A 23,132-nucleotide genomic window follows, 5' to 3' on the forward strand; every position below is an offset into this window, starting at 1 on the left:
GTACAGTGGGTTAAGAATCTGACAGAAGCAGCTTGGTTTGCTATGGAGGTACGGGTTTGACCCCTGGCCCATAGCAGTGGTTTAAAGGATCTAGTGTTGCTCCAGTTGTAGCATAGGTCAAAGCTGTGGTTCTCATTCAGTCTCTGGCCTGGGAACTTCCATATACCATGGATGTGGCCATTTAAAAAAAAAAAAAGGGAGTGTATGTTGCAGCTCAGCAGTAACGAACCTGACTAGTATCCATGAGGATGTGGGTTTGATCCCTGACCTCACTCAGTGGGTTAAGGATCCTGTATTGCCACAAGCTACGGTGTAGGTTAAAGATGGGGCTCAGATCCTGCATTGCTGCGGCTATGGTGTAGTTTAGCAGCTGCAGCTCTGATTCAGTCCCAAGCCTGGGAACTTCCATATGCCACAGGTGTGGCCCTTAAAAAAAAAAAGTATTCCTTACCAACTTTAGCTGTGGACCAAGAATGACATCCATTACACTTGTGAAGAGGAAAGTGTTAGTTCTCCAGAAGAATTGTATTTAATTTTATTTATTTATTTATACTTTTGGGAGCCACATCCATGGCATATGGAAGTTCCCAGGCTAGTAGTAGAATCAGGGCCACAAGCCTACACCACAGCCACAGCCATGCTCCATCCAAGCCACGTCTGCCACCTACACCATAGCTTATGGCAATGCCCAATCCTTAACCCACTGAGTAAGGCCAGGGATCAAACCCACGTCTTCGTGGATACTAGACCAGATTCGTTTCTGCTGAGCAATGAAGGAAACTCCAAACTTTTTTTTTTTTTTTCTGCCTTTTACGCCTCCACTGGAGGCATATGGAGGTTCCCAGGCTAGGGGCTGAATCAGAGCTATAGCCACTGGCCTAAGCCACAGCAATGTCAGATCCAAGCTGAGTCTGTGACCTATACCACAGCTCACAACAACGCTGGATCCTTAACCCACTGAGCAAGGCCAGGGATCGAACCTATGTCTTCGTGGATGCTAGTCAGATTTGTTTCTGCTGAGCCACAACAGGAACTCCCCTCCCATCTTTCTTATGGGCAAATCTTACATTGCAGTGAAATCCTCAAGGCAGAGAGCTTCACATGTCCGTGACCCCTCAGCAGCTTACACAAAGGGATCAGTTTGGGCTCCTCCCTTGGATACTTGCAGGAAAGGGGTGCAGAGTGAAGGTGACTCAGTCACTGGGCACACCTGGGGGTGGGGGGGAGACACAGCCCAGAATAGAGGTATCACCCATCACTGAAAAACAGGAGATGGAGAGTAGCACAGCTCCAGGCCAGCCCCACCTGTCATCAACCCGTGTGTGACGCCAACTTCTCTGAGCCGTACAGTGACGATAACACTTGCTCTACTTACCCCCATGGGATCCGTGCCACTGTCAAATGAGATAAGGCATAGAAAGTGCATGATGGGCACTATGCATGTGACATTGGCGTTAGCCATCCATATGGAATGAAAAGAGCTCAGACAGGGGCCAATTCTTGGCCCTAGGGCAAAGGTGGCTTTTATTTCCTTTCTTGGGAAGAGAGAGGGATGGGAGCATTTCCATACACCAACCTAAGGAAGGGGTGGGCACACCCCCCCCCAGGAGGATGCTGGAAGAGCTAGAGGACCATTCAGAAGGGCTCCTCCGAGTCCACGAGCTGGCCCTGGGCTGCAGGGTGTGCCTGAGGTCACTCCTCTTGGGGTGACAGCACCTGCAGGAGTGGAGGCACATGGAGGTATCTGCTGGTGTTCATGAAGAAGGGGGAGCAGGTGCCCTGAGTGAGGAAGCAGGGGGCTGGGGCAGCCGACCCCACGCCCAACGCCTGCCCAGGATGGCAACTTTCATAAGGCCTGGCTGGTGGGATCCTTCTCCCAAAAGGGGCCACTGGGGCCCAGAGGCATTGCTCGATCCCATGGCTGGTCCTTTAAATGTCCATCTCAAACTGTGACTCTTCACCTGGGGAGAGAAGGAACAGAGGGTCAGGTGAGCAAAAGGAATTGGGCAGGGCTGACATTCTAGAGGCCAGGAAAAGGCACTACTTCCCATTCTTCTGTCCCTACCAGCAGAGCAGGGGCCAGGTTTGGGCTGCCAAGAACAGAGGAAGGGTGGGACCAGGAATTCCTGGAAATACATGTCCAGCTGTGCTCCCTTCCTCAAGTCTTAAAGGCAGAGCAAAGACCACATCTCCCAGCAGGAGAGGTGACAGCCCTGAATTCCATATAGGCATTATTATTATTACTACTACTATTATTATCATTGGCTGTGTCCATGGCATGCGGAAGTTCCTGGGCCAGGGATCAAACCTGTGCCACAGTAGTAACCCAAGCCACAGCAGTGACAATGCCAGATCCTTAACCCACTGAGCCACCAGGGAACTCTAAATGTATCATTTTTAATAAGTGTGAATGGTTCCTTGTGATTTGAAATATATACAACTTCACAGACAAATATTCCTTAAACATAAAACCCTTTTGAGCACATGTCCCAACTTCTTGTTTAGAAAACAGTACCCTAACCTACCAGGCATATATCCCACTGTGTGTGGAACAGCCTGACCCAGCCTGACCCTGTGGTATGGCAGTTATTTGGGTAATTTAGCCACTCACTGCCCTCACCCAACTCTCACCATTACCATTTCCAAGTAATTCATGCTGCAGGGGGTTGCTTTTCTTTTCTTTTTTTTTAGGGCTGCACCTGCGGCATAGGGAAGTTCCTAGGCAAGGGGTCCAATCTGAGCTGCAACTGCCAGCCAATATCACAGTCATGGCAATGATGTATCCACATCACATTTTAGGGCAGTTCACGGACACTATGCTGGGTTCTTAACCTGAGCCACAACAGGAATTCTTGGTCCCTTGGCTTCTTATATCCAGTTAAGCAAAAGAGAAAATCATGCTGGCACCCCCCTCCACTAAACCCCAACCCAGCAACTGTGGGGAACACTAGGCCATGATTGTGGGGTCAGAGTGGTCCACCTGGGGGCACTGCTGGGCCACCCTCCATTTGTTGTGGGACAGAACAGCTCTAGAAACTGGGAGGGAAGAGGGAGTACAAGTGGGGGCAACGGACCAGGTGAGAGTGATGCAGCAATGTCAGGTGTTGACAACCTCCATCCTCAACTTCCAGTCTTCAGTTGCCCTCCTCATGCTCCCTGTGTGTCTGAGTCCACGCCCTTCCACCCCCTGCTCTCCTTGTCTGAGGGTGAGGCAACCAGCCTGTCTTGGGTGGTAGGGTTCCCAAGGTAAATATGAATCATGTCCTGCAGGCCCTGGGGAGATGGCTTCTGCTGCTCTCAGCAGGGCCAGCCCAGCCTGAGGTCCCAGCTGCTTCCTGTCTGGGCTTGGTGCACTGCCTTCCAGATAAAGGGTCAGCAGGCTGCCCGCTGACTCAGGTTGTCTGCAAGTGCTTATGCTGCATCCTCCTGCAGCAGGAGCACTTAGATGCCCGGGGCCAGCCAGTCCCAATGCCACAGACTGCGTTCACCTCTGCCAGGGTGGCTGCTCTGATGACTTGGGAGGATGGAGGTGGGGGATGGAGAGAACAAACACCAGGAAGGACCCAGCTACTGTGTCAAACCTGCAGAAACAACTGGTTGCGGAATTCCCCTTGTGGCTGCTCAGGTTAAGAATTGACTAGTATCCAGGAGGATTCGGGTTTGAGCTCTGGCCTCGCTCAGTGGGTTAAGGATCCAGCGTTGCTGTGAGCTGTGGTATAGGTCGCAGATGCGGCTCAGATCCCATGTTGCTGTGGCTGTGGCGCAGGCCAGTGGCCACAGCTCCGATTCAACCCCTAGCCTGGGAACTTCCATATGCTGTGGGTGTGGCCCTAAAAAGGAAAGGAAAAACAAAAAAACAAAAGAAACCGGTTGCACTGTTTCTCCTCTGTTCATCAAGAATCTACTACAGACAACACCCTAGCAGAAGGCATCCTAGAAGCCTTTCTGATACAGACATGTAATTTCCTAGAGGGCGAGGACACTGGGCCTTTGATAGGTCACCTCCAGCACAGGAACATCGTGGGTATGTTCCAAGTGTTGCAGTCGCCTGGAAATGCTTCAGGGACAACTATATAAAGGTTAGCAAAGTGGCTGTGTGGTCCCCTCTTGTTTCAAACAAGCTCCCCACTAGTGAGTTGCCAGATGATGGCCTTTCCTGGGTTCCTGGGCCATTTTCATGGGGAAAGCTGGTTGGGATGAAAACTCTATGCTCCATCCCTACCTCCATCCTCTGGGCTCTGGGCTGCTCCATGGAGGGTGGGGTGATCGCCAGTGTTTTCCCTGAACTCCCCCCAGCGGATGGGACCACACATGTTCCTTCCCAAGGGAGAGCCTGGCCAAGTCCTGCACTCACCGCCCGCCCCCGCCGGCTTGTCGTCTGGGCTACTGCGCAGGTGGTTCTGGCTGGCATCTGTGGGGGGCTCATCACCCACAGGGCTGGTGACCCCGGGAATGGTGGGCAGGTCCCTCGGGGGCGTTTTGGTCACAGGTGAGTTCCGACACTCCATTAGGAACTTCCGGTCATAGATGATCCTGGTACCTGGAAGGGGGTGGGAATACTGTTAAGCATCTCGAAGTCCCCACCTGCTCTTTTTCCTACTTCTTTGAGGTATGGCTGCAGCACAGGTGGCAGGTTTTCCTACAAAAGCCAAGGGTTAAGGAACATCAAGGATTGCAAGCAAACCATCAGAAGCTCAGGGGGTTGGGAGAGGAGTAGGCTGGATCAAATTCTTCCTCACAGCCTCAGAAGGAACCACCCTGCCAACCCCTTGATCTCGGACTTCCAGCCTCCAGAACTGAGACCACACATTTCTGTTGTTGTTTTGTTTTGTTTTTTGTCTTTTTGCCATTTTATTGGGCCACTCCCACAGCATACGGAGGTTCCCAGGCTAGGGGTCTAATCGGAGCTGTAGCCACCGGCCTACGCCAGAGTCACAGCAACATGGGATCCGAGCTGCGTATTCGACCCACACAATAGCTCATGGCAACGCCAGATCCTTAACCCACTGAGCAAGGCCAGGGATCGAATCTACAACCTCATGGTTCCTAGTTGGATTTGTTAACCACTGCGCCACAGCCCACAGTGCTGGAAAAACCGAATCCACATTCACTAAGGGACACCCATGGGGATACAGGGGGGCATGTTAGGCGGGATTCAGGTCCCTGGTCATAATATCAACCTGGCGCCAAGCCCAACAGAGTTCCTGGAGCTCGTTGGCATCAAGCATCGATCCTGGAGTCTGCAGAGGTCAGCAGCCCTGGAGCAAGGCACCTCCCCCCAGAAGCAGAGTGTTTCCCACAACCAGGGCTTCCTGCCCCCTGCCCCACCCCCCAAAAAGCCCAGGGACAGAGAAGTAAGGCTTTTACTCCATGCTTGGCTGCAGCCCAGGACTCTGCTGCCACCAAACTGCCCTGAGGTCCCATCCCAAGGGCATTCTGATTGCATCCTTCATCCGCTGTGTTCTCTCCTCAAAGCCCACTGACTCCTGAACTCTGCACTCAGGGTTATCATAACTCCATCACATCCAACAGTGGAGACCATGTGTTTTTTTTTTTTCTTTTTAGGGCCACATATGGGGCATATGGAAGGTCCCAGGCTAGGGGTTGAATCACAGCTGCAGCTGCTGGCCTACACCACAGCCACGGCAATGCCGGATCGAGGGCAGGGATTAAACCCACATCCTCGCAGACACTGTGTCGGGTTTTTAACCTGCTGAGCCACAATAGGAACTTCTAAGAACGTGCATTTTTTTATGCACTTTTCAATTTCCTCCTTACAGACCCCTGCGGGATATCTAGAATCTTTAACTCCATTTTACAAAGGAGCAAACAGAAAATTGATTCCGCCAACTGGTAGAAATGAGAATTTTCCTGCCCAGACTTTGTGGAGAAGACTGTCACTCAGGCTTTCCTGTCCTACAAAGGCTTTCTTTACTAAGCCCACTTCCCCTCGATGCCCCTGCTCAGCCCAGCACCCATTTACCCATCCGCTCCGATGGGTCACCACACTTCAGGCTTTGTACTTGGTACACACTGCATTCCTTTAACGTTCACTGTCCCTTAAGTGTCACCCTAGGGTGAGAACCATGTCTTACAGAATTATTCACTAACCTTAAATTAACCCAAGACAACTCTGGTGAGGGCAGCTGCCTGAGAGACACCTTAAAAAGGAGTGTTTTCTTGGAGTTCCTATTGTGGCTCAGCAAGTTAAGAACCTGACATAGTGTCTATGAGGATGTGGGTTCAATCCCTGGCCTTGCTCAGTGGGTTATGGATCTGGCATGGCCTTGAGCTACAGCGTAGGTTGCAGATGCAGCTCGGATTCAACCCCTAGCCTGGGAACTTCCATATGCTACAGGGGTGGCCCTAAAAAGAAAAAAAAAAAAAAAAAGTGTTTTCTCAAGCAGAGGACCCAGGAGCCTAGCAGATGGGCACTTGGTAAAAGGGAAGAGGGAGAGTACTGCAGTTTAGCCCTTGTTTAATCCGTATGATCTCTAAAGAACCACCATGTTCCTAGTAACTTAACACCTCCTGAACATTTGTTGATGGCTCCCTCCTCAACAAAGAGCAGGCCTCGGCTCACAGCCTTCAGCAGGCAGAGGAATCAAGCTAGAATTTACAACTGTCTTGTTGTTGTCATTATATTTCTTTTTATAGCTACGTTCTATTTATGGCCAGTGAGTCTAGTTTTCCATATATAGTTGTGATCTCAGGCTTTCTTTTAATATATACATATAGGATATAACTGAAAACGATAATACTTTATTTGGAATAAAATATAATTAAAAACTAAACTCAGAGGAGAGGGATAAATCAGGAATTTGGGATTAACAGACACATACTACTATAGATAAAAAAATAACAAGGACCTACTATATAGCACAGGGAACTGTAGTCAATATCTTGTAAGAAACTATAATGGGCAAGAATCTGAAAAAAAAAATCTATATAGATATGTGTAACTGAATCACTTTGCTGTACACCTGAAACATTGAAATTCAATTGTACTTCAATTGCTAAAAAAAAAAAAAAAAAATAACAACTAGGAGTTCCTGTCGTGGCGCAGCAGAAACAAATCTGACTAGGAACCATGAGGTTGCAGGTTCGATCCCTGGCCTTGCTCAGTGGGTTAAGGATCTGGCATTGCCATGAGCTATGGTATAGATCGCAGATGCGGCTCGGATCTGGTGTTGCTGTGGCTGTGGCCAGCAGTTGTAGTTCTGATTAGGCCCCTAGCCTGGGAACCTCCATATGCTGCAGGTGCGGCTCTAAAAAGCAAAACAAAAACAAACAAAAAATATTAATTAAAAAGGGAAGGTGATAAAATTCATTGAGTAATTAAAAAAAAAAGGGAAGGTCATAGCCTACACCACAGCCATAGCAACACCAGATCCGAGTTTGTGGCAATCAATGCCAGCTCCTTAACACACTGAGCGAGGCTGGGGATCGAACCTGCATCTTCACAGTTACTTGTTGGATTCTTAACCTGCTGAGCCACAAAGGGAACTCCATTTTTTAAATTTATTTTTATTGTTATGGCCGCATCTATGGCACATGGAAGTTCTCAGGTCAGTGACTGAATCTCAGCCGCAACTGTGGCAACGCTGGATCCTTGAACCCACTGAGCCTGGCCAGGATCCAACCCAGGCCTCCTCAGCAACCCAAGCCTCTGCAGTGGGTTTCTTTTTTTTCTTCTTTTTTCATCTGAAATCAATCGTTTTTAATTAGTGTTCACTCTTGGTTGCAGTGGGATTCTTAGTCCACTGTGCCACAGCGGGAACTCCCTGGCCCCAATTTGGAACCCAGGACTTCAAGATGCCCTTCCCGGCCAATAGGCTGGGAACATCTCCCTCTCTCAGGGATATGATGAGTGACATTCCAACAGCTGAGATGCATTTCCCCATCTTAACCCCAGAGAGAAGAGGGACCAGTCTGCATCTCTGAGCTCCAGTGTGAGTTAATAAGACTGGGCTCCCAGTGCAGAGGGCTTGAGATGGACAGTGACAGATGCCCAAGGACGAACTTTGCCTACTGGTTCGTATTGGCCCAGTCAGACTCCAGCCTCTCTGGGCAGCCACTCAGTCTTGCTCTCCTTGTCTGAGAGGCTATAATGCTGAGGATGACAGCCCCGCTCTTCATCACCAGGAGGGTTAAAGTTCAGAGCTCACATTCCTTAGCGAGAGGAGTGGACAGCAAAGGACACCGAACTGGAGCTGTACTTTAGGCTCTGCTACCATCCAGCCAGGTGACCCTGTTCACCTCGCCTTGTGTCTGCCTCTCCCCTGTCCTGGCCTCACCTGTAACACATAATTTCCTTACCTGTAACATGAAAGGCTATGCACCCGTGAGCCCCTGTGGCCTACAAATGGAGAACAACAGTGCCCTCTCCGTGAGGGAGGATGTCCTGGCTTCAGAGATGGAACTATATTTCTGTTTCTTAGTCCTGAAGACCTGGCACCTTACCTCCTTATCTCCTTGCCTTCCTCCACCTTGGCTTTTTAAAAAAAATAGTTGATTTTTTTGTCTGTTTTCTTTTTAGGGCCACATCCGTGGCATATGGAAGTCCCAGGCTAGGGGCTGAGTTGGAGTTGCAGCTGCCGGGCCTATGCCACAGCCACAGCAACAGCAATAGAGCATCCAAGCCGCGTCTGCAACCTACACCACAGCTTACGGCAACGCTGGATCCTTAACCTACTGAGCGAGGCTAGGGATTGAACCCAAAACTTTATGGTCCCTAGTTGGATTCGTTTCTGCTGTGCCATGATGGGAACTCCTCTAATTTTTTTTTTTTAATTGAAGTATAGTTGACTTACAATATTGTGTTAGTTTCTGGTGTAGAGCATAGTGATTCAGTTATATAGGTATGTATGTGTATGTGTGTGTGTGTATATATATATATATATATATTCTTTTTCATATTCTTTTCCATAATCTTTTCCATTACGGTTTATTACAGGATATTGAATATAGTTCCTTGTACTCTACAGTGGGACCTTGTTTATCTATTTTACATACAATAGTTTATATCTGCCAATCCCAAGCTCCTAATACCATCTCAGCTTTTTGGTTGGTTTGTTCACTCCACAGTAGGGAACCAATCCCATCAAAGTTGAACCTAAGAGCTGGAGATTCAGTCATCTCAAAAAAGAACTTGGGGAGTTCCCATAATGGCTCAGCAGAAAGGAATCTGACTAGCATCCATGAGGATGCAGGTTGGATCCCTGGCCTCACTCAGTGGGCTGAGGATCCTGTGTTGCCGTGAGCTGTGGTGTAGGTCGCAGACACAGCTCAGATCTAGCATTGCTATGGCTGTGGCGTAGACCGGTAGCTACAGATCCAATTGGACCCCTAGCCTGGGAACTTCGATATGCTGCAGGTGTAGCCCTAAAATAAAAATAAAAATAAAATAAAGAACTTGGAGGTCAGTAGCTTCTGGCTCTGAGGTTCTTTTAAAGGTCACTGATCTCTAGGGAATTTTTTTTTTTAAATGGCCACACAGCAGCATATGGAAGTTCCCAAGCTGGGAAACAAACCTGCACCTCTACGGTGACCAGATATGCTGCATTTGGATTCTTAACCCACTGTGCCACAGCAAGAACTCCCCCAGTGACCTTTTTTCCTTTCCCTTTTTTTTTTTTTTTTTTTTTGTCTTTTTGCCATTTCTTGGGCCACTCCTAAGGCATATGGAGGTTCCCAGGCTAGGGGTCTAATCAGAGCTGTAGCTGCCAGCCTACGCCAGAGCCACAGCAACGTGGGATCCGAGCCACACCTATGACCTACACCACAGCTCACGGCAACACCAGATCCTTAACCCACTGAGCAAGGCCAGGGATCGAACCCACAACCTCATGGTTCCTAGTCGGATTCATTAACCACTGCGCCACGACGGGAACCCTTCCTTTTCTTTTTACAGCTGCACCTGCAGCATATGAAAGTTCCCTGGTTAGGGGTCAAATTGGAGCTGCAGCTGCCAGCCTCCGCCACAGCCACAGCAACTCGGGATCTGAGCCGCATCTGTCACCTACACCACGGCTCACGGCATTGCTGGATCCTTGACCCACTGAATGAGGCCAGGGATCGAACCCACATCCTCATAGATACTATTTGGGTTCATTACCGCTAAGCCACAATGGGAACTCCTGAACTATTTTTAAAAGGACAGTTGAGTAGTATTAAGTATATCCACATTGTTGTACAACCCTTCTCCAAGACTGTTTTCATCTTGCAAAACTGAAACTATTCATGAAACAACTCCAACCGCCATCACCCCCGCAAACACACACACTGCCAGACCCTGGCAACCACCTTTTTCTACTTCCTGCTGGACTGTGCTAGGTCTCTCACATAAGTGGAAACATATAGTATTTGTCTTTTTGTAAACTGGCTTGCATAATTTAGCATAATGTCCTCAAGGTTCATCTACGTGGTTGGACCATGTGTGGGAACTTCCTTCCTATTTAAGGCTGAAAAATATTCCACTGTATGGATAGATCACATTTTATGTATCCATGGACATGTGGGTCTCTTTCACCTTTTGGCTCTTGTGAATAATACTGCGGTGAACATGGGTGTGCAAATATTTTGAGACTCTCCTTTCAATTCTTTGGGGTACATACACAGAAGTGGTCCCCAACATTTCTTTAAAAAAAAAAAATCCCTAATTACACTTAAAAGAGAAAAAGAGGAGTTCCCATTGTGGCTCACTAGAAAGGAACCCAACTAGTATCCATGAGGACTCAGGTTCCATCCCTGGCCCCGCTCAGTGGGTCAAGGATCTGGCGTTGCCATGAGCTGTGGTGTAGGTCACAGAGGTGGCTCAGATCTTGTGTTGCTGCGGCTGTGGCGTAGGCCGGCAGCTGCCCCTCCGACTGGACCTCTAACCTGGGAACCTCCATAGGATGCAGCCCTAAAAAGAAAAAAAAAAAAAGAAAAGAAACATATACATTGCCCACAATATATTGTTTGAGATATAGTCATAGAACTGTATCTACTTTGTGTTTGGTTACCTGGGGGCGAGGAATGAGGTAAAAATTCAAACAAAAACCTGTCTTTTATTCTAAAAAGCTTTAAAACAATTACACAGCTCTAATAAGGATATAGGGGTATTAAACAAACAAATAAGGATATAGGGTTAGAATCTCCTTCCTAGTAAGTCAAAATTGCTTTGGCTCCCCTTTTGGGCATATATTCAGAAAAGATGAAAACTGTAATTCAAAAAGATACTTTGGGGAGCTCCTGTCATGGCTCAGTGGTTAACGAATCCGACTAGGTTAACAATGTGGCATTGCCGTGAGCTGTGGTGTAGGTCACAGACGTGGCTTGGATCCAGCATTGTGGCTGTGGCGTAGGCCGGTGGCTACAGCTCTGATTAGACCCCTAGCCTGGGAACCTCCATATGCCGTGGGAGCGGCCCTAGAAAAGGCAGAAAGACAAAAACAACAACAACAACAAAAAGATACTTTTGGAGTTCCTGCTGTGGTACAGACAGTTAAGGATCCCTCTGAGGGGCACAGGTTCAGTCCCTGGCCTGGGAAAGTCCCATATGACCCAGGTAAGGCCAAAAAAGAAAAAGAAAAAAAAAAGGATACATTTACAGTAGCTAAGACATGCACCAGAAAATTGGTTTAAGGAGATGTGATACACACAGACACACACACACACACAGGAATATAACTCAGCCATAAGAAAGAATGAAACGCCATTTGCAGCAACATGGATGGACCTAGAGATTATCATACTAAGTGAAGTAAGTCAGGCAGTGAAAGACAAATATTATATGATATCGCTTATACATGGAATCTAAAAAACAACACAAATGAATCTATATACAAAACAGAAATACAAAACAAACTTATGAAAAAAAGACGAAAACAAACTTATGGATGCCAAAGGCGAAAAGGGGAGGGATAAATTAGGAGTATGGGATTAACAGATACAAACTACTTTACATAAAGGAGTTAAGCAACAGGGATTTACTATAAAGTCCAGGGAACTATATTCAATATCTTACAATAACCCGTAGTGGAAATTAATCTGAAAAATATATATAACTGAATCACATTGTTGTACACCTGAAACTAACACAATATTATAAATCAACTATACTTCAATAGACAATTTAAAAAAAATGGTGTGGCTGGAACAAGGGAGACTTCCCACCCCTACCCCTGAAAGCCCAGGGGCTCTTTGCTGGGCTGGGGAGTGGAATGGTAAGGTCACCCCGTCAGCACATCTCTGGGCTGTGTGCATCAGTTCTGTCCACGCTAGACTTTAACACCTGAACTATATTCGAGGATGGGGTCCACCACAGCCCAGGGACAGGTGTTAACCTTTGCACCCACAATTGCTCAATCCCATGCCCTGGAGTAGGTGTGCGGTGCTGTGTAGTCACTCCCTGAACCCCTCTAAATCACACCATGCTAATTATAAAAAAAAAGTTTATAACAAAAATGGACTGATTTTCAGATTTTCAAATCAGAGTCAACTGCACATTTACACAGCATTGTCTCAACATGAAGCCCAAAAGGGAACAGGAAAAAAATGAGTGTTTCTGTAGCTCCTTTATGTTTGCTTTATGTTTGTTAGAAAAGCAGCTTCAGGAATGTAACGGACACAATATCAGCTCCCTGATCTGAGACACGCACTTAGAGGAGAAAGACCTAGAAATGAACAATTACAGTCCAGTGTGTGGAGTCTAAAAACAGAGGCATAGGTGAGGACTACGGAGGGATAAGGAGAGAGGAGAGCTATCCTGTGTGAACTGCTGGTGACAGAGAATCCAAGCCCCCTGCCCCTGAACCCCTGAGCCAGAAAAGGAGCCTTGTCACCCCAGTTCTGCACTGCCCCCAAGTTGGGGATGGCCCATGGATGACACAGACAGGAGATTCTGCAGGTGCAGAACAGGGCAATCCAGAACCTGCCACCTTGCAGGGTGGAGGGAGAAGAGAAGGACAGACAGGTGCTAGGGAAGAATTCAAGATTGAGTATAACCAAGGCTGTCTTCTAACAGAAAGCCCATTTAAATGTATCACCATATTGACGCCAGGACAATATAAATCCAGCTGGCTGCCAGTTTCCAGCTATGCAGAGAGAAGGTGGGGACCACATGAGCAGGGAGATAAATATGTGCTGCTCTTCCTACACCTGGACATTAGAGACCCAGTTCTCCCACTTGCTGGCTCTAACCACCCTGGGTGTTGTTACTCCCTGTCTCTGTGCCTCAATTTCTTCTTCTGTAGAATGGGGTCCATGGTGATGATGACAGTTTACGTCACAGGGTCACTGTGTGGGCTAGCACAGTGGCTGACAAGGAAAGCCCTAAACAAATCCAAGCTATTACCACAACCACTGTGGCTTCAGTTATGGAAGGCAAACAAACGAACAAACAAAAATGCTGCCTGAATGTATGAAGCAAGGCAGACATTCCCCCAGGGTCTGGTTTCCTTACCTGTAAACAACGGTTTATTCTGGGCTCATTCAAACTATTTTTAAAGCACCAACCCCGCACCAGGCTTTAGAGGTGATCTCCAGGGTCTGGTCCAGCTCGGATTCAGAATCTTTTATTTTTAGGACCTCCCTGTGGGCAGGTGCTGAGTGGTGTAACTGGCCTGGGGCTGGGAGGCGGGAAGTTCTAGGCACCAACCTGGGTGCACCCTGTGCCAGTTCTCAAACAGGAGCTGCGGCTTCATCCCTCAGCTCTGAGAGGAGGGTCCGGTAAGATCGACACCTCACAGGAGCGTGGTGACCATCACATCACCACATCAGTCCTGCTACCTGGGGGCCAGGCACTGCACCCATGGCCTGACCTGCCAGGTCTGTGTGCCCCTCTCAGCCCCCACAATAGAGACACATGATCCTCAACTAACAGACAGGAGACTGAGGCTCTGAAAGGCTATAGAGTTCCCTGGTGACCTAGTGGTTAAGGATCTGGCATTGTCACTGCTTGTTCAATCCCTGGCACAGGAACTTCTGCATGCAATGGGCATGGGCAAAAAAAATAAATAAATAAATAAAATAAAATAAAATAAAATAGAATAAAATAAAAGACTGGCCCCTCACAGACACCCAGAGGCAGAGCTAACCCACCTTGCCTCCAGCCCTAATCACTAACCCGGGGCCACTGCAGAAACCCCAGGGGTCTTCAGACTCCTGCCCATTCCTGGCAGGAACAGGATGTTCCCTGAGAGGGAGGCCCTCTAGATTCCTCCTCCATCTCTCTGCAGGCCCCACCCTCGAGTCCCACAGGCTGCTGGATGTGGCTCCTGTAAACTGAGCTGGTCCCTAGCTTTCCCCTGGGCCTCCCCTGGCAGGAGCCCTCCTGCCCAGAGCCGGGGACATGAGGCTGATGAGAGGACAAGGCCAGAATTCCTAGAACTGCTGTTCCCCTTCCAGGGAGTGTTTCCCAACAGGGGCAGGCTCCCGCATGCCTGTGCTCGAACGCAAGCCTGCAGCCTGTGAGCACACGCTGGACCCAGCTCTCATCACCTCTCATCCTCCAGAGGCAGAGACACAGCCTCCTCACCCCCAACCCCAGGCCCCAGGCAGGGACCACAGGTGCCTGAGCGGCTTCTCCTCGCTGGGCAATCTGTTTAGCAAGCAGGGCTGACTTGCCAGGGAGAGGAACTGGTGAGAAAAGCAGAGCTCGCTTGCTCTGAGACTTTCCTTCATCCCTGGACCCACCAGCTCTTCCAAGAGAGCCAAGATCTGAACTGTTGCTCAGGGGCCAGGAGTCTTAGCAACGACCTAGAGTAACAATGGGAACATCAGCAAGTGGCAAGGGGCCTTCTAGCTGGTCCCTCCCTTCAGGCCCCATGGGGGAAGAGGCCGGTTTATTTGAAAATTAAGAAAGGGATCGGCAGTGTCTTGGGAGCGCTGGGATGCAGGTTCGATCCCCGGCCAGGCACAGTCAGTTAAGAATCTGGTGTTGCAGCAGCCATGGCTTAGGTAGTGACTACGGCTGGGATCTAATCCCTGGCCTGGGAGTTCCATGTGCTGCGAATTGGCCCCTTAAAAATGAAAAAAAGGGAGTTCCCGTCGTGGTGCAGTGGTTAACGAATTCGACTAGGAACCATGAGGTTGCGGGCTCGGTCCCTGCCCTTGCTCAGTGGGTTAACGATCCGGCGTTGCCGTGAGCTGTGGTGTAGGTTGCAGATGAGGCTCGGATCCTGCGTTGCTGTGGCCCTGGCGTAGGCCAGTGGCTACAGCTCCAATTAGACTCCTAGCCTGGGAACCTCCATATGCCGCTGGAGCGGCCCAAGAAATAGCAAAAAAAAAAAGAAAAAGAAAAAGAAAATTAAGTAGGAGGACAATTAGGCTTTTAGAGAGATGGTCAGAACAAAATAGCTGAATGAATTATTCCAGGGCTGGCCAGGCTCCTCCCATTCCCTGTGCACCTGTACAGAGCAAGGTGTGGGTGCCCCCGAAATTCATTACCACGAGGGAGTGCCCTTCTGAATGTCCCCAGTTACAGCACCAAGCTCTGTGGCTGGAAAGGGGAGGGGCCCTGTTTTTCCAAGTGAAGTGCAGGCCCCGCCAATACACATGCTGAAGTCCCATCCCCCAGTACCTCAGGGTGACTATATTTGGAGATAAAGTCTTTTAAAGAGACCATTATGTTAAAAGGGGCTGTATGTGAACTATTGCATTTGGAGTGGATAAGCAATGAGATCCTGCACCTCCGTGGCCATGCCCTAGTGTGAGCCCACCCACTTGCAGCTACTGGTATTCTCCCCACTACCCACTGCTGGACCCCCGTGCTCAGAAACTTGACCTCATCCTATGGCCAGTACTCCAGAAAATCAAAGATGTTCAAAGAGGAGTGCTGGGCAGGGTGGGGCAAGCACAGGCTCCTCTGAAGGGTGTACCCAAAGCCTGACCACTTGAAGGGGAAAGTGGAGGTAGGCTGGGCAGAGGAGGCATGACATAAAGCAAATGTATGGCCCAGTGGCCCGGGGCCACAGCCACTTGTATGGTTTGCTTTGTGGAGCTGGACATAAGGCCTTGAAAACAGGGCATGGAATCTATGATGCAATGTTTTCCAGAAGGTGTCTTCTGTTCATAAACCAGCAGCCCATTCACAGGCTTGATTCCTGTCGGCTTCTACACCTGGCCCTGGCTTTGCTGGCCACATAGCTGGGCAGACCGGAAATTCCCCTCAAAGAACTGTTTTTTTTCTTTTTCTTTTTTTGGCCACTTTGTGGCATATGGAGTTCCCAGGCCATGGATCAGATCCAAGCCGCAGTTGTGACCTATGCTGCAGCTGCGCATCGCCAGGTCCTTAACCCACTGTGCTGGGCGGGGAATGGAACCCACATCCTGGTGCTCCAGAGACAACACTGATCCCAATGCACCACAGCGGGAACTCCTCAAAGGGCTATTGTTTGAGGCTTGGCCCTTGTGGAACCTGGTCTGGAAATGTGGCCCCCATAAATCCTCCCACCCCTGTTTGCATGTGTGGCTTCTCTCATTCAAATGAGTTATTTCCCCTTTTCCTTGAAGCTGAGCAAGGCTTACACCTTACTTTGACCAATAGAATACTGTTAAGTGACATTATATGACTTCCAAGCTGAGGCCTTGAAAACCGCCATGTAAATAAGCTCATTCTCTATGATTTGAGACCATAAGGACAGATTGAGAGCCCAACCTTTTGGCTGTCCCCAGCAATGCCCAGACAGGTAGATAAGGTCATCTTGGACCTTCTAGCCCAGGACAACCCAGCTGCCAACTATGTGCAGCCAGATGAGTGGACTCAGGTAAGAAGTTCAAGGAATGCCCAACCGGCCCAAAGAATGAAGAGAAATAACAGATTGCTGTTGTTGAAGTTCCTAAGTCTGGGAATGCCTTGTTACACAGCAATAGCTAATAGATACAGCATTCTCACAGCCATTCGCATCAAGTCAAGTATCTCTAGGCCTGGTATCTGAGCTCTCCCTGTGAACCTTTATGAGCATAGGTAGTGGATTACAAGGCCCATGTCCTGGGCATCCAAATGCCAGGGGCAGATGTCACCTATTCCTACCTGGTCAGTGACACTGGCTGCAAACCAGTAAATAAAGAGCATCAATCCCAGTATCGGAGATCCTGGCCCCAATATTTACCTGTTCAGTGTAAAATATCACTTCCAATTTCTGCCCCATAAAAATTGGGAAAAGTAATATCAGGATACTGTTATTGGTAATACTGGGATAAGCGGAAAAGTTGTTTCTGCCCCTGGGACATTCTAAGATAAATAATTACACCCTGTAACTGAAAAGACAGAAGAGAAAATTTAAACATTATACTAAGCTAGCTCAGACCTGATGGTAGAGAAGCTAGGTTACTCAGAGAATGCCTTCATTCCAGCAATCTTTTCAACCCTCACCTTCTCAACACCAGACGTGGCACTGCAAAGATGAGTAAGACAGCTCTGCAAGAACTTCCTGTCTAACCCAGGGAACAAACAACAAACAAATACACGTGATTCACTGTTATGAATCATGAGGAGGAAGAACACTGGCATGGATCTCAGTAGGACTAAAAAGTAACAAGTTTTTCCTTTGTTTGAACTGGCAAGAATCTGTGCTTACAAAGGAACATTCTTCTTTCACTTCACCTTGGGAAGCAATCCTTTTTTCAATAATGCTGCCCTTTCCTAACAGGAGTTTTCCTAACTTCTGGAACGAGATCAAATAAAGATTCACACAAGAAAACGCCTCAGTATTTTAAACCAACAGACCAATATGGTACCATCCTGCAGGCCCTTTCATTGAATTTGGTAATGAAGGACATTTTGGCTCTTTCAGGAAAAAAAAAAGGGGTCAACATCCTTCTTCAACTAATGAGACCCTGAAGTTCCCTTGTGGTGTAGTGGGTTAAGGATCCAGCATTGTCACTGCAGTGGCTCTGGTTGCTGCTGTGGCGTGGGTTGGATCCCTCGCCACAGGCACAGCTAAAAATAATTTAAAAATAAAAAATGAGGCCATGCCACCTTTAAGGATATTGAAAAAAATATGTAAGGCTCTGAAGGCAGTTCAACAGCTGTGTGTGCACTGTTAGAATGTTAAGGCCTACCAGGCTGACTACGTGGAGTGTACTGTTCCCACTTGAGTGTCGTACAAGTTCTACAGGGAGGGGGTGGGGGGCAGGGGTCTGCCTAATTGCTTTGGTCTACAGATACAACTCTGAGGTTTATCGTTCTATTTCAGGTGTCTTCATCTTTCTCACTTGCAACCCAAGCCCTCGAGGACAGACTGCCAAAAAAGCCTTTAAAAACAGGGAGGCTTGGGAGTTCTCTGGTGGCCTAGTTGCTAAGGATCCGGTGTTGTCACTGCTGTGGCTTGGGTTCAGTCCCCAGCCCGGGAACTTTTTTTTTTTCTTAAATACATACTGTTGTGGGATTCTCCCCCACTTTTTAATTCTTAAAACATGTTTAAATTTTTTACTTATTTTTCTTTTTACAGCTGCACATATGGCATGTGGAGGTTCCCAGGCTAGAAGCTGAATCGGACCCAGCCTACACCACAGCCGCAGCAACACTGGATCCTTGACCCATTGAGCAAGGCCAGGGATTGAACCCACATCCTCACAGACACTATATTGGGTTTTTAACCTACTGAGTCACAACAGGAACTCCAAGGCCCATGAAATTTTACCTGCCAAGTTTTGCAGCCAAAACAACAGCAACCGCCAAAAGCAAAAACAAAAAAACCCCCCAAAAACCCGAGGGAGGCTCATGGGCATCAGCGGGGTTTGGGATGCTCTACATCAGAGTCCGGCCAAAGCCCTTAAGGCACACAGTGTGGAATGTTCTAAACACTTTAAAAGGAAGCTCAGGTCAATATAGAAAAAGGCCCATTATACTTCCCTCACTGCCTTCATGTCAAGTTATGTTAACCTATAACATAGAGACAATGTGACTAAGGCACAGGGATGCTGGCTTCAGTGCCCAGTCCACCTCCCCCTCTTCCCGGCACTGTCTGTACAGCAGCCAGACCTGGGAGCTGCCTCAGGTAAGCTTCCTGGGCACAGGCTCTATTTGTCTAACTGAACAGGGTGCTAGGGACACCTGTAATCCTACCTGCTTACCTCTGATTAACCTTAGCCAGGTACGGGGCTTAGGTATGACCCAAACAACAACCCCGGTAGCCTTGGGGTCGAATGCCCAGTAAGAGACTGGGAACATGGTAGTTGGTGGGGGAAGGGTGGAGGAAAATTTCTGACCCACTCAAAGGTTCTGCTGGTTTATGGTGTTACTGGAGATTTTTAAGACCCCACAGACTCAAATATTCACCTGTGACACTCCCTTAGGTCACTTTCTCTCAAGTTCTCCAGACCACCTAACTTCAGATCAGGGGCTCAGCCTAGGGAGGGTAAATGACCATGAAAAGCAAACTGAACTCAGAGGAATGGAGATGGTTCAAATAATTTGCTCTCCTTTTCCTCTAGGGACAAACACTGCAGTGCCCTTTCTAGCAAGAGTGACCAGTGGACACTCACTCCAAAAGCTTTTTTTTTGGCCTTTTCTTTGCAGAAGTTTCCGGGCTAGGGATTGAAGCCAAGCCACAGCAGTGACCTGAGCCACAGCAGTGACAATGCTGGATCCTTAACATGCTGAGCCACCAAGGAACTCCTCCAAAAAGCTCTTGACACACCCCCACCCTCTGTCAAAAACCTGGATCTGCAGACCCTTCTGTAAAGAAGAATGCTAAGTCCAACCTCAAGAATTTACCTGAATAGAAGCATCACTTTGTGTCAAACCCCAGAGGTCTGAAAGGGTGAGGGTTGTCATATTCGTCACTCACTCCTGAGTACTCAGAGCTTGGTACTTACACCAATGGCTGGGAGCTAGTTAGAAATGCTGGATCTCAGGCCTTACCCCCTCAACTGAAGAATCAGAATCTGCTATGAAATGAGGCCCCAGGTCATTCACATGCACATTGAAGACTGAGAAACAGCACCCCAGATGGAAGCAGAAGCGGGGTAGGAATGACCTTTTTTCATGAGGTCAAGTTCCTCTATGGGCAGGGCAAAGGGGTGGGCTGAAGTGGGCTTTGGAGTTAGACCCCACACTTTGGCTGAGGCAGAGGCAAGCCTGGGTTCTCCGGATTATGGACTATGGGCTGTGCCTCCCCAGCTGGACATCTCAGACAAGAAAAAAGCTGGCTTCAGGCTCCGGGCACTGCTGGCTTCCTTCCAGTTGGCTGCCAAAATGAAGCTACCGATGCAGAAGCGCCTTTCCCTCTTTCTCAACCAGAGATCTTCAAAAGGAGGGAGGGTGGCTGAGGTCTGCCCCCAACTCCCATTCCCCAGTCCAAAGTGAGAAGTGGGTGGGAGTTCCCTGTAAACAGCACCCCTGGCTATTGGTCCCAATTTGATCCACCCCCACCTAGCAACAAAGGTACAAAACAGGGCTACCTGAGCCATCAGGCTGCCTGAGTGCCCACCCTGAACAGATCAAGCAGGGGTTCACACTCTCACTTGAAGGAGCCCCCAAATTGTCCAAATAGGTCCCAAGAGACACAGAAAAAGCAGAACAGCACAGACTACATAAGGTCTAGCTTGGACAGACAATTTGAGTCAAGAGTGGCAAATAGGATCGCTGGGCATTTGTCCTTGAATCATTTTTAATAGACGAGACAGAATTTCTCCCCTCTATGCTTGGCTGCTATTTCTTGTTCAATGTGGGAAAATGGTATGACATGGGACAGTGGACACGTTTTTCCAAATTGGGGCCTGGGTGCCAGTTCTGGCCTATAAGGCAGCTCGGTTGCACAAGAACATCTAAGATCCTTAAAAGTTCTAACGTTGTGTGTTTTGGATCAAACAGCCCAGGGCTCGGATCTGGCTGCGCTCGCTGGTGGTGGGACAGCTGCTTGAGAAAATAAGCATGTGGCCCCGACGCTGGCAGGCGGCTAGGCTGCAGCTCCGCCCGCGGCCGCCCGCACCCGTGTTTCTCAGCGAAGCGCCAGGATCGGTGGAGTTTTTCGAGTAGTTTGGGAAGCAGCGGTGGAAGCGGGTGTAGGGGAGGGAAGAAGGGCAGAAACGGGTGAGCGCAGTGCGAGAACGAAAGAGAAGTGGTGAGCCACGAGGATTTCATCATGCAAACGCGCCGGCAGGTTTCATCAGCGCCCATACGCCAGGGCTCCGGAGCTGGCAGGGAATGCCAGGCTCCCGAGCGCAGCCCAAGGCTGCCCCCGCCCCGCGCCAGCTCAGCTTCCTCTTCCTCATCAACTCTCTGGGAGGTCACACGGCCCCCCTCCCCCCCGGAGAGAAGAACGTGTTTTTCTGCACAGCGTTGCCCGCGGCCCCGGGTTCCTTCGCGGAGATCCTCAAGCCTAAAAGGGCAATTTGTTCCAGAAGCCGCCGAGGCTCCAAAGCTGGGGGTGCCCCGGGAAGGAAAACGGTCTCTGCCAAGAGCCATTCACCCCAACAGAGAGCGCCCATCCCGACCCCTAAAAACCTCAGGCCAGCCCTCTCCGTGGTTGGGAGGCCAACCTGACCCCACCCTATTCAGCCTCAGAACAGCCCCCAACACCCACAAGGGGCAGCACACCTCGGCCTATGGCAGTCCTGGAAGCGAGCGCTTGTTTTTGGCGGGGGGAATCAGCTGTCTCTCCCAGAAAGAAGGAGCTATAAGGTGGCATTTGCAGCCGCGGCTCTGGAGCACGCACCCCTAGGGCAGGCAATGGAAGGCGCCCCCCGCGCCCCCCTGTCGTTCCAGGTGGCCACCTCCGTGCCCCTCACAGCCACCCTCGTGCCCCTTATCCGTTCTTTCCAGTCACCACGCCCCGAAGCCCTGTCGCCCCGTCCAACTGGAGTTCCCTATCCCTCCCCCTGGCCAGTCAGTCCTTCCCAGCGTCCGCACCCAGAGACCCCGAGCGGCGCCCCCGGGCCCGCGCCTACCTCCTGGGGTGGTGCTGAAGAGCGTGCCGCCGGGAGTGGTGCTGTAGTCCCCGGGCGGCAGCTGCACGCCATCGCCGAGGACCACCCGGCGAGTGGTGGGGATTGCCCGGCTTGGGGTCTGGCTGCAGCTGCTGCCGCTGGACATGGTCTCCCGCGCGAGGAGCCCGGACCCAGAGCGTGGCCCTGGCGCCCCTCTGGCCTCGCTCTGCCTCGCTCGGGCCCGCCCCGCCCGAGACCGCCCCTTCCGCCGCCTGGGCTGCCACCCCCTGGGATTTGTAGTTCCCGCTGCGCTGCCGCCCCGCCCACCGCCCGGGGGCTGCGGGCACAGGAGTCCTCTTCCGCGCTGGGTCCCGGGCACCCCACAGACGGGCTCCTGAGCGTAGTTGCTAGCGCCGCTCCCCTATTCCTTTCCGCCTCCTAGCTGCCCCGCCGCTAATCCCTTCGGGTCCCCGAGAGCCACGCGGGCAGGAACCGGTGGATGGGAAGGAAGATTCCGAGGCTTGCCTGTGTTAATGCCTTTCTAGCTCGGACTGCGCTGGGGTCCCAGCGGACCCAGCCCACTCTGGAAAGGCTAGCTGCAACACTGGGACATCAGGCGAGAAGGTCCCCTGCCTCCGAAAGCCTTCCGTGTTCCGTGCTCTATTTCCTCAGATGAGAAAGCGAGGATTGGTTGGTCATTCATCAATTTATTGAACATTCACGATGTGGCAGTCGTGGAAGAAATGTAGAATTAGGATCTGGGGACAAAACATCAAGCTGGGTGATGAGGGCTAAACCCGGAGCGAGGAGGCTGGGAGGGAGTGGACGTCGGTGGTGGTGGGGAAATATTGGTCAAAGAAGGTTATTTGCAGCCCTTTGAGTTGGGTCAGTGGATCCTGACCCCCACGCTGCCCGAAGTTTGGCAGGAGCTCTTTATTATTATTTATTATTTATTTTTTTAATCTTTTCGCCATTTTCTTGGGCCGCTCCCGCGGCACATGGAGGTTCCCAGGCTAGGGGTCTAATCGGAGCTGTAGCCACCGGCCTACACCACAGCCATAGCAACGCGAGATCCGAGCTGCGTCTACAACCTACACCACAGCTCACGGCAGCGCCGGATCCTTAACCCACTGAGCAAGGCCAGGGATCGAACCCTCAACCTCATGGTTCCTAGTCAGATTCGTTAACCACTGTGCCACGACGGGAACTCGCCTGAACTCACTTGAACTCCCCTGGCAGGAGCTCTTTAAATGAACGCAGGAACAAACGAAGGA

At 49.9% G+C, this 23,132-nt stretch overlaps 1 protein-coding gene across 1 annotated transcript; it reads right to left on the bottom strand.

Moving 5' to 3' along the window:
• Positions 1,688 to 22,060, bottom strand: EIF4EBP1 (eukaryotic translation initiation factor 4E binding protein 1). The gene is given in 3 exon segments (NM_001244225.1): positions 1,688 to 1,961; positions 4,355 to 4,540; positions 21,880 to 22,060. Coding segments are annotated over 3 exon segments (363 nt in total). The 5' UTR covers positions 22,025 to 22,060; the 3' UTR covers positions 1,688 to 1,929.

The sequence above is a fragment of the Sus scrofa genome, chromosome 15, assembly GCF_000003025.6.
Source record: "Sus scrofa isolate TJ Tabasco breed Duroc chromosome 15, Sscrofa11.1, whole genome shotgun sequence".
NCBI classification, from domain to species: domain Eukaryota; kingdom Metazoa; phylum Chordata; class Mammalia; order Artiodactyla; family Suidae; genus Sus; species Sus scrofa.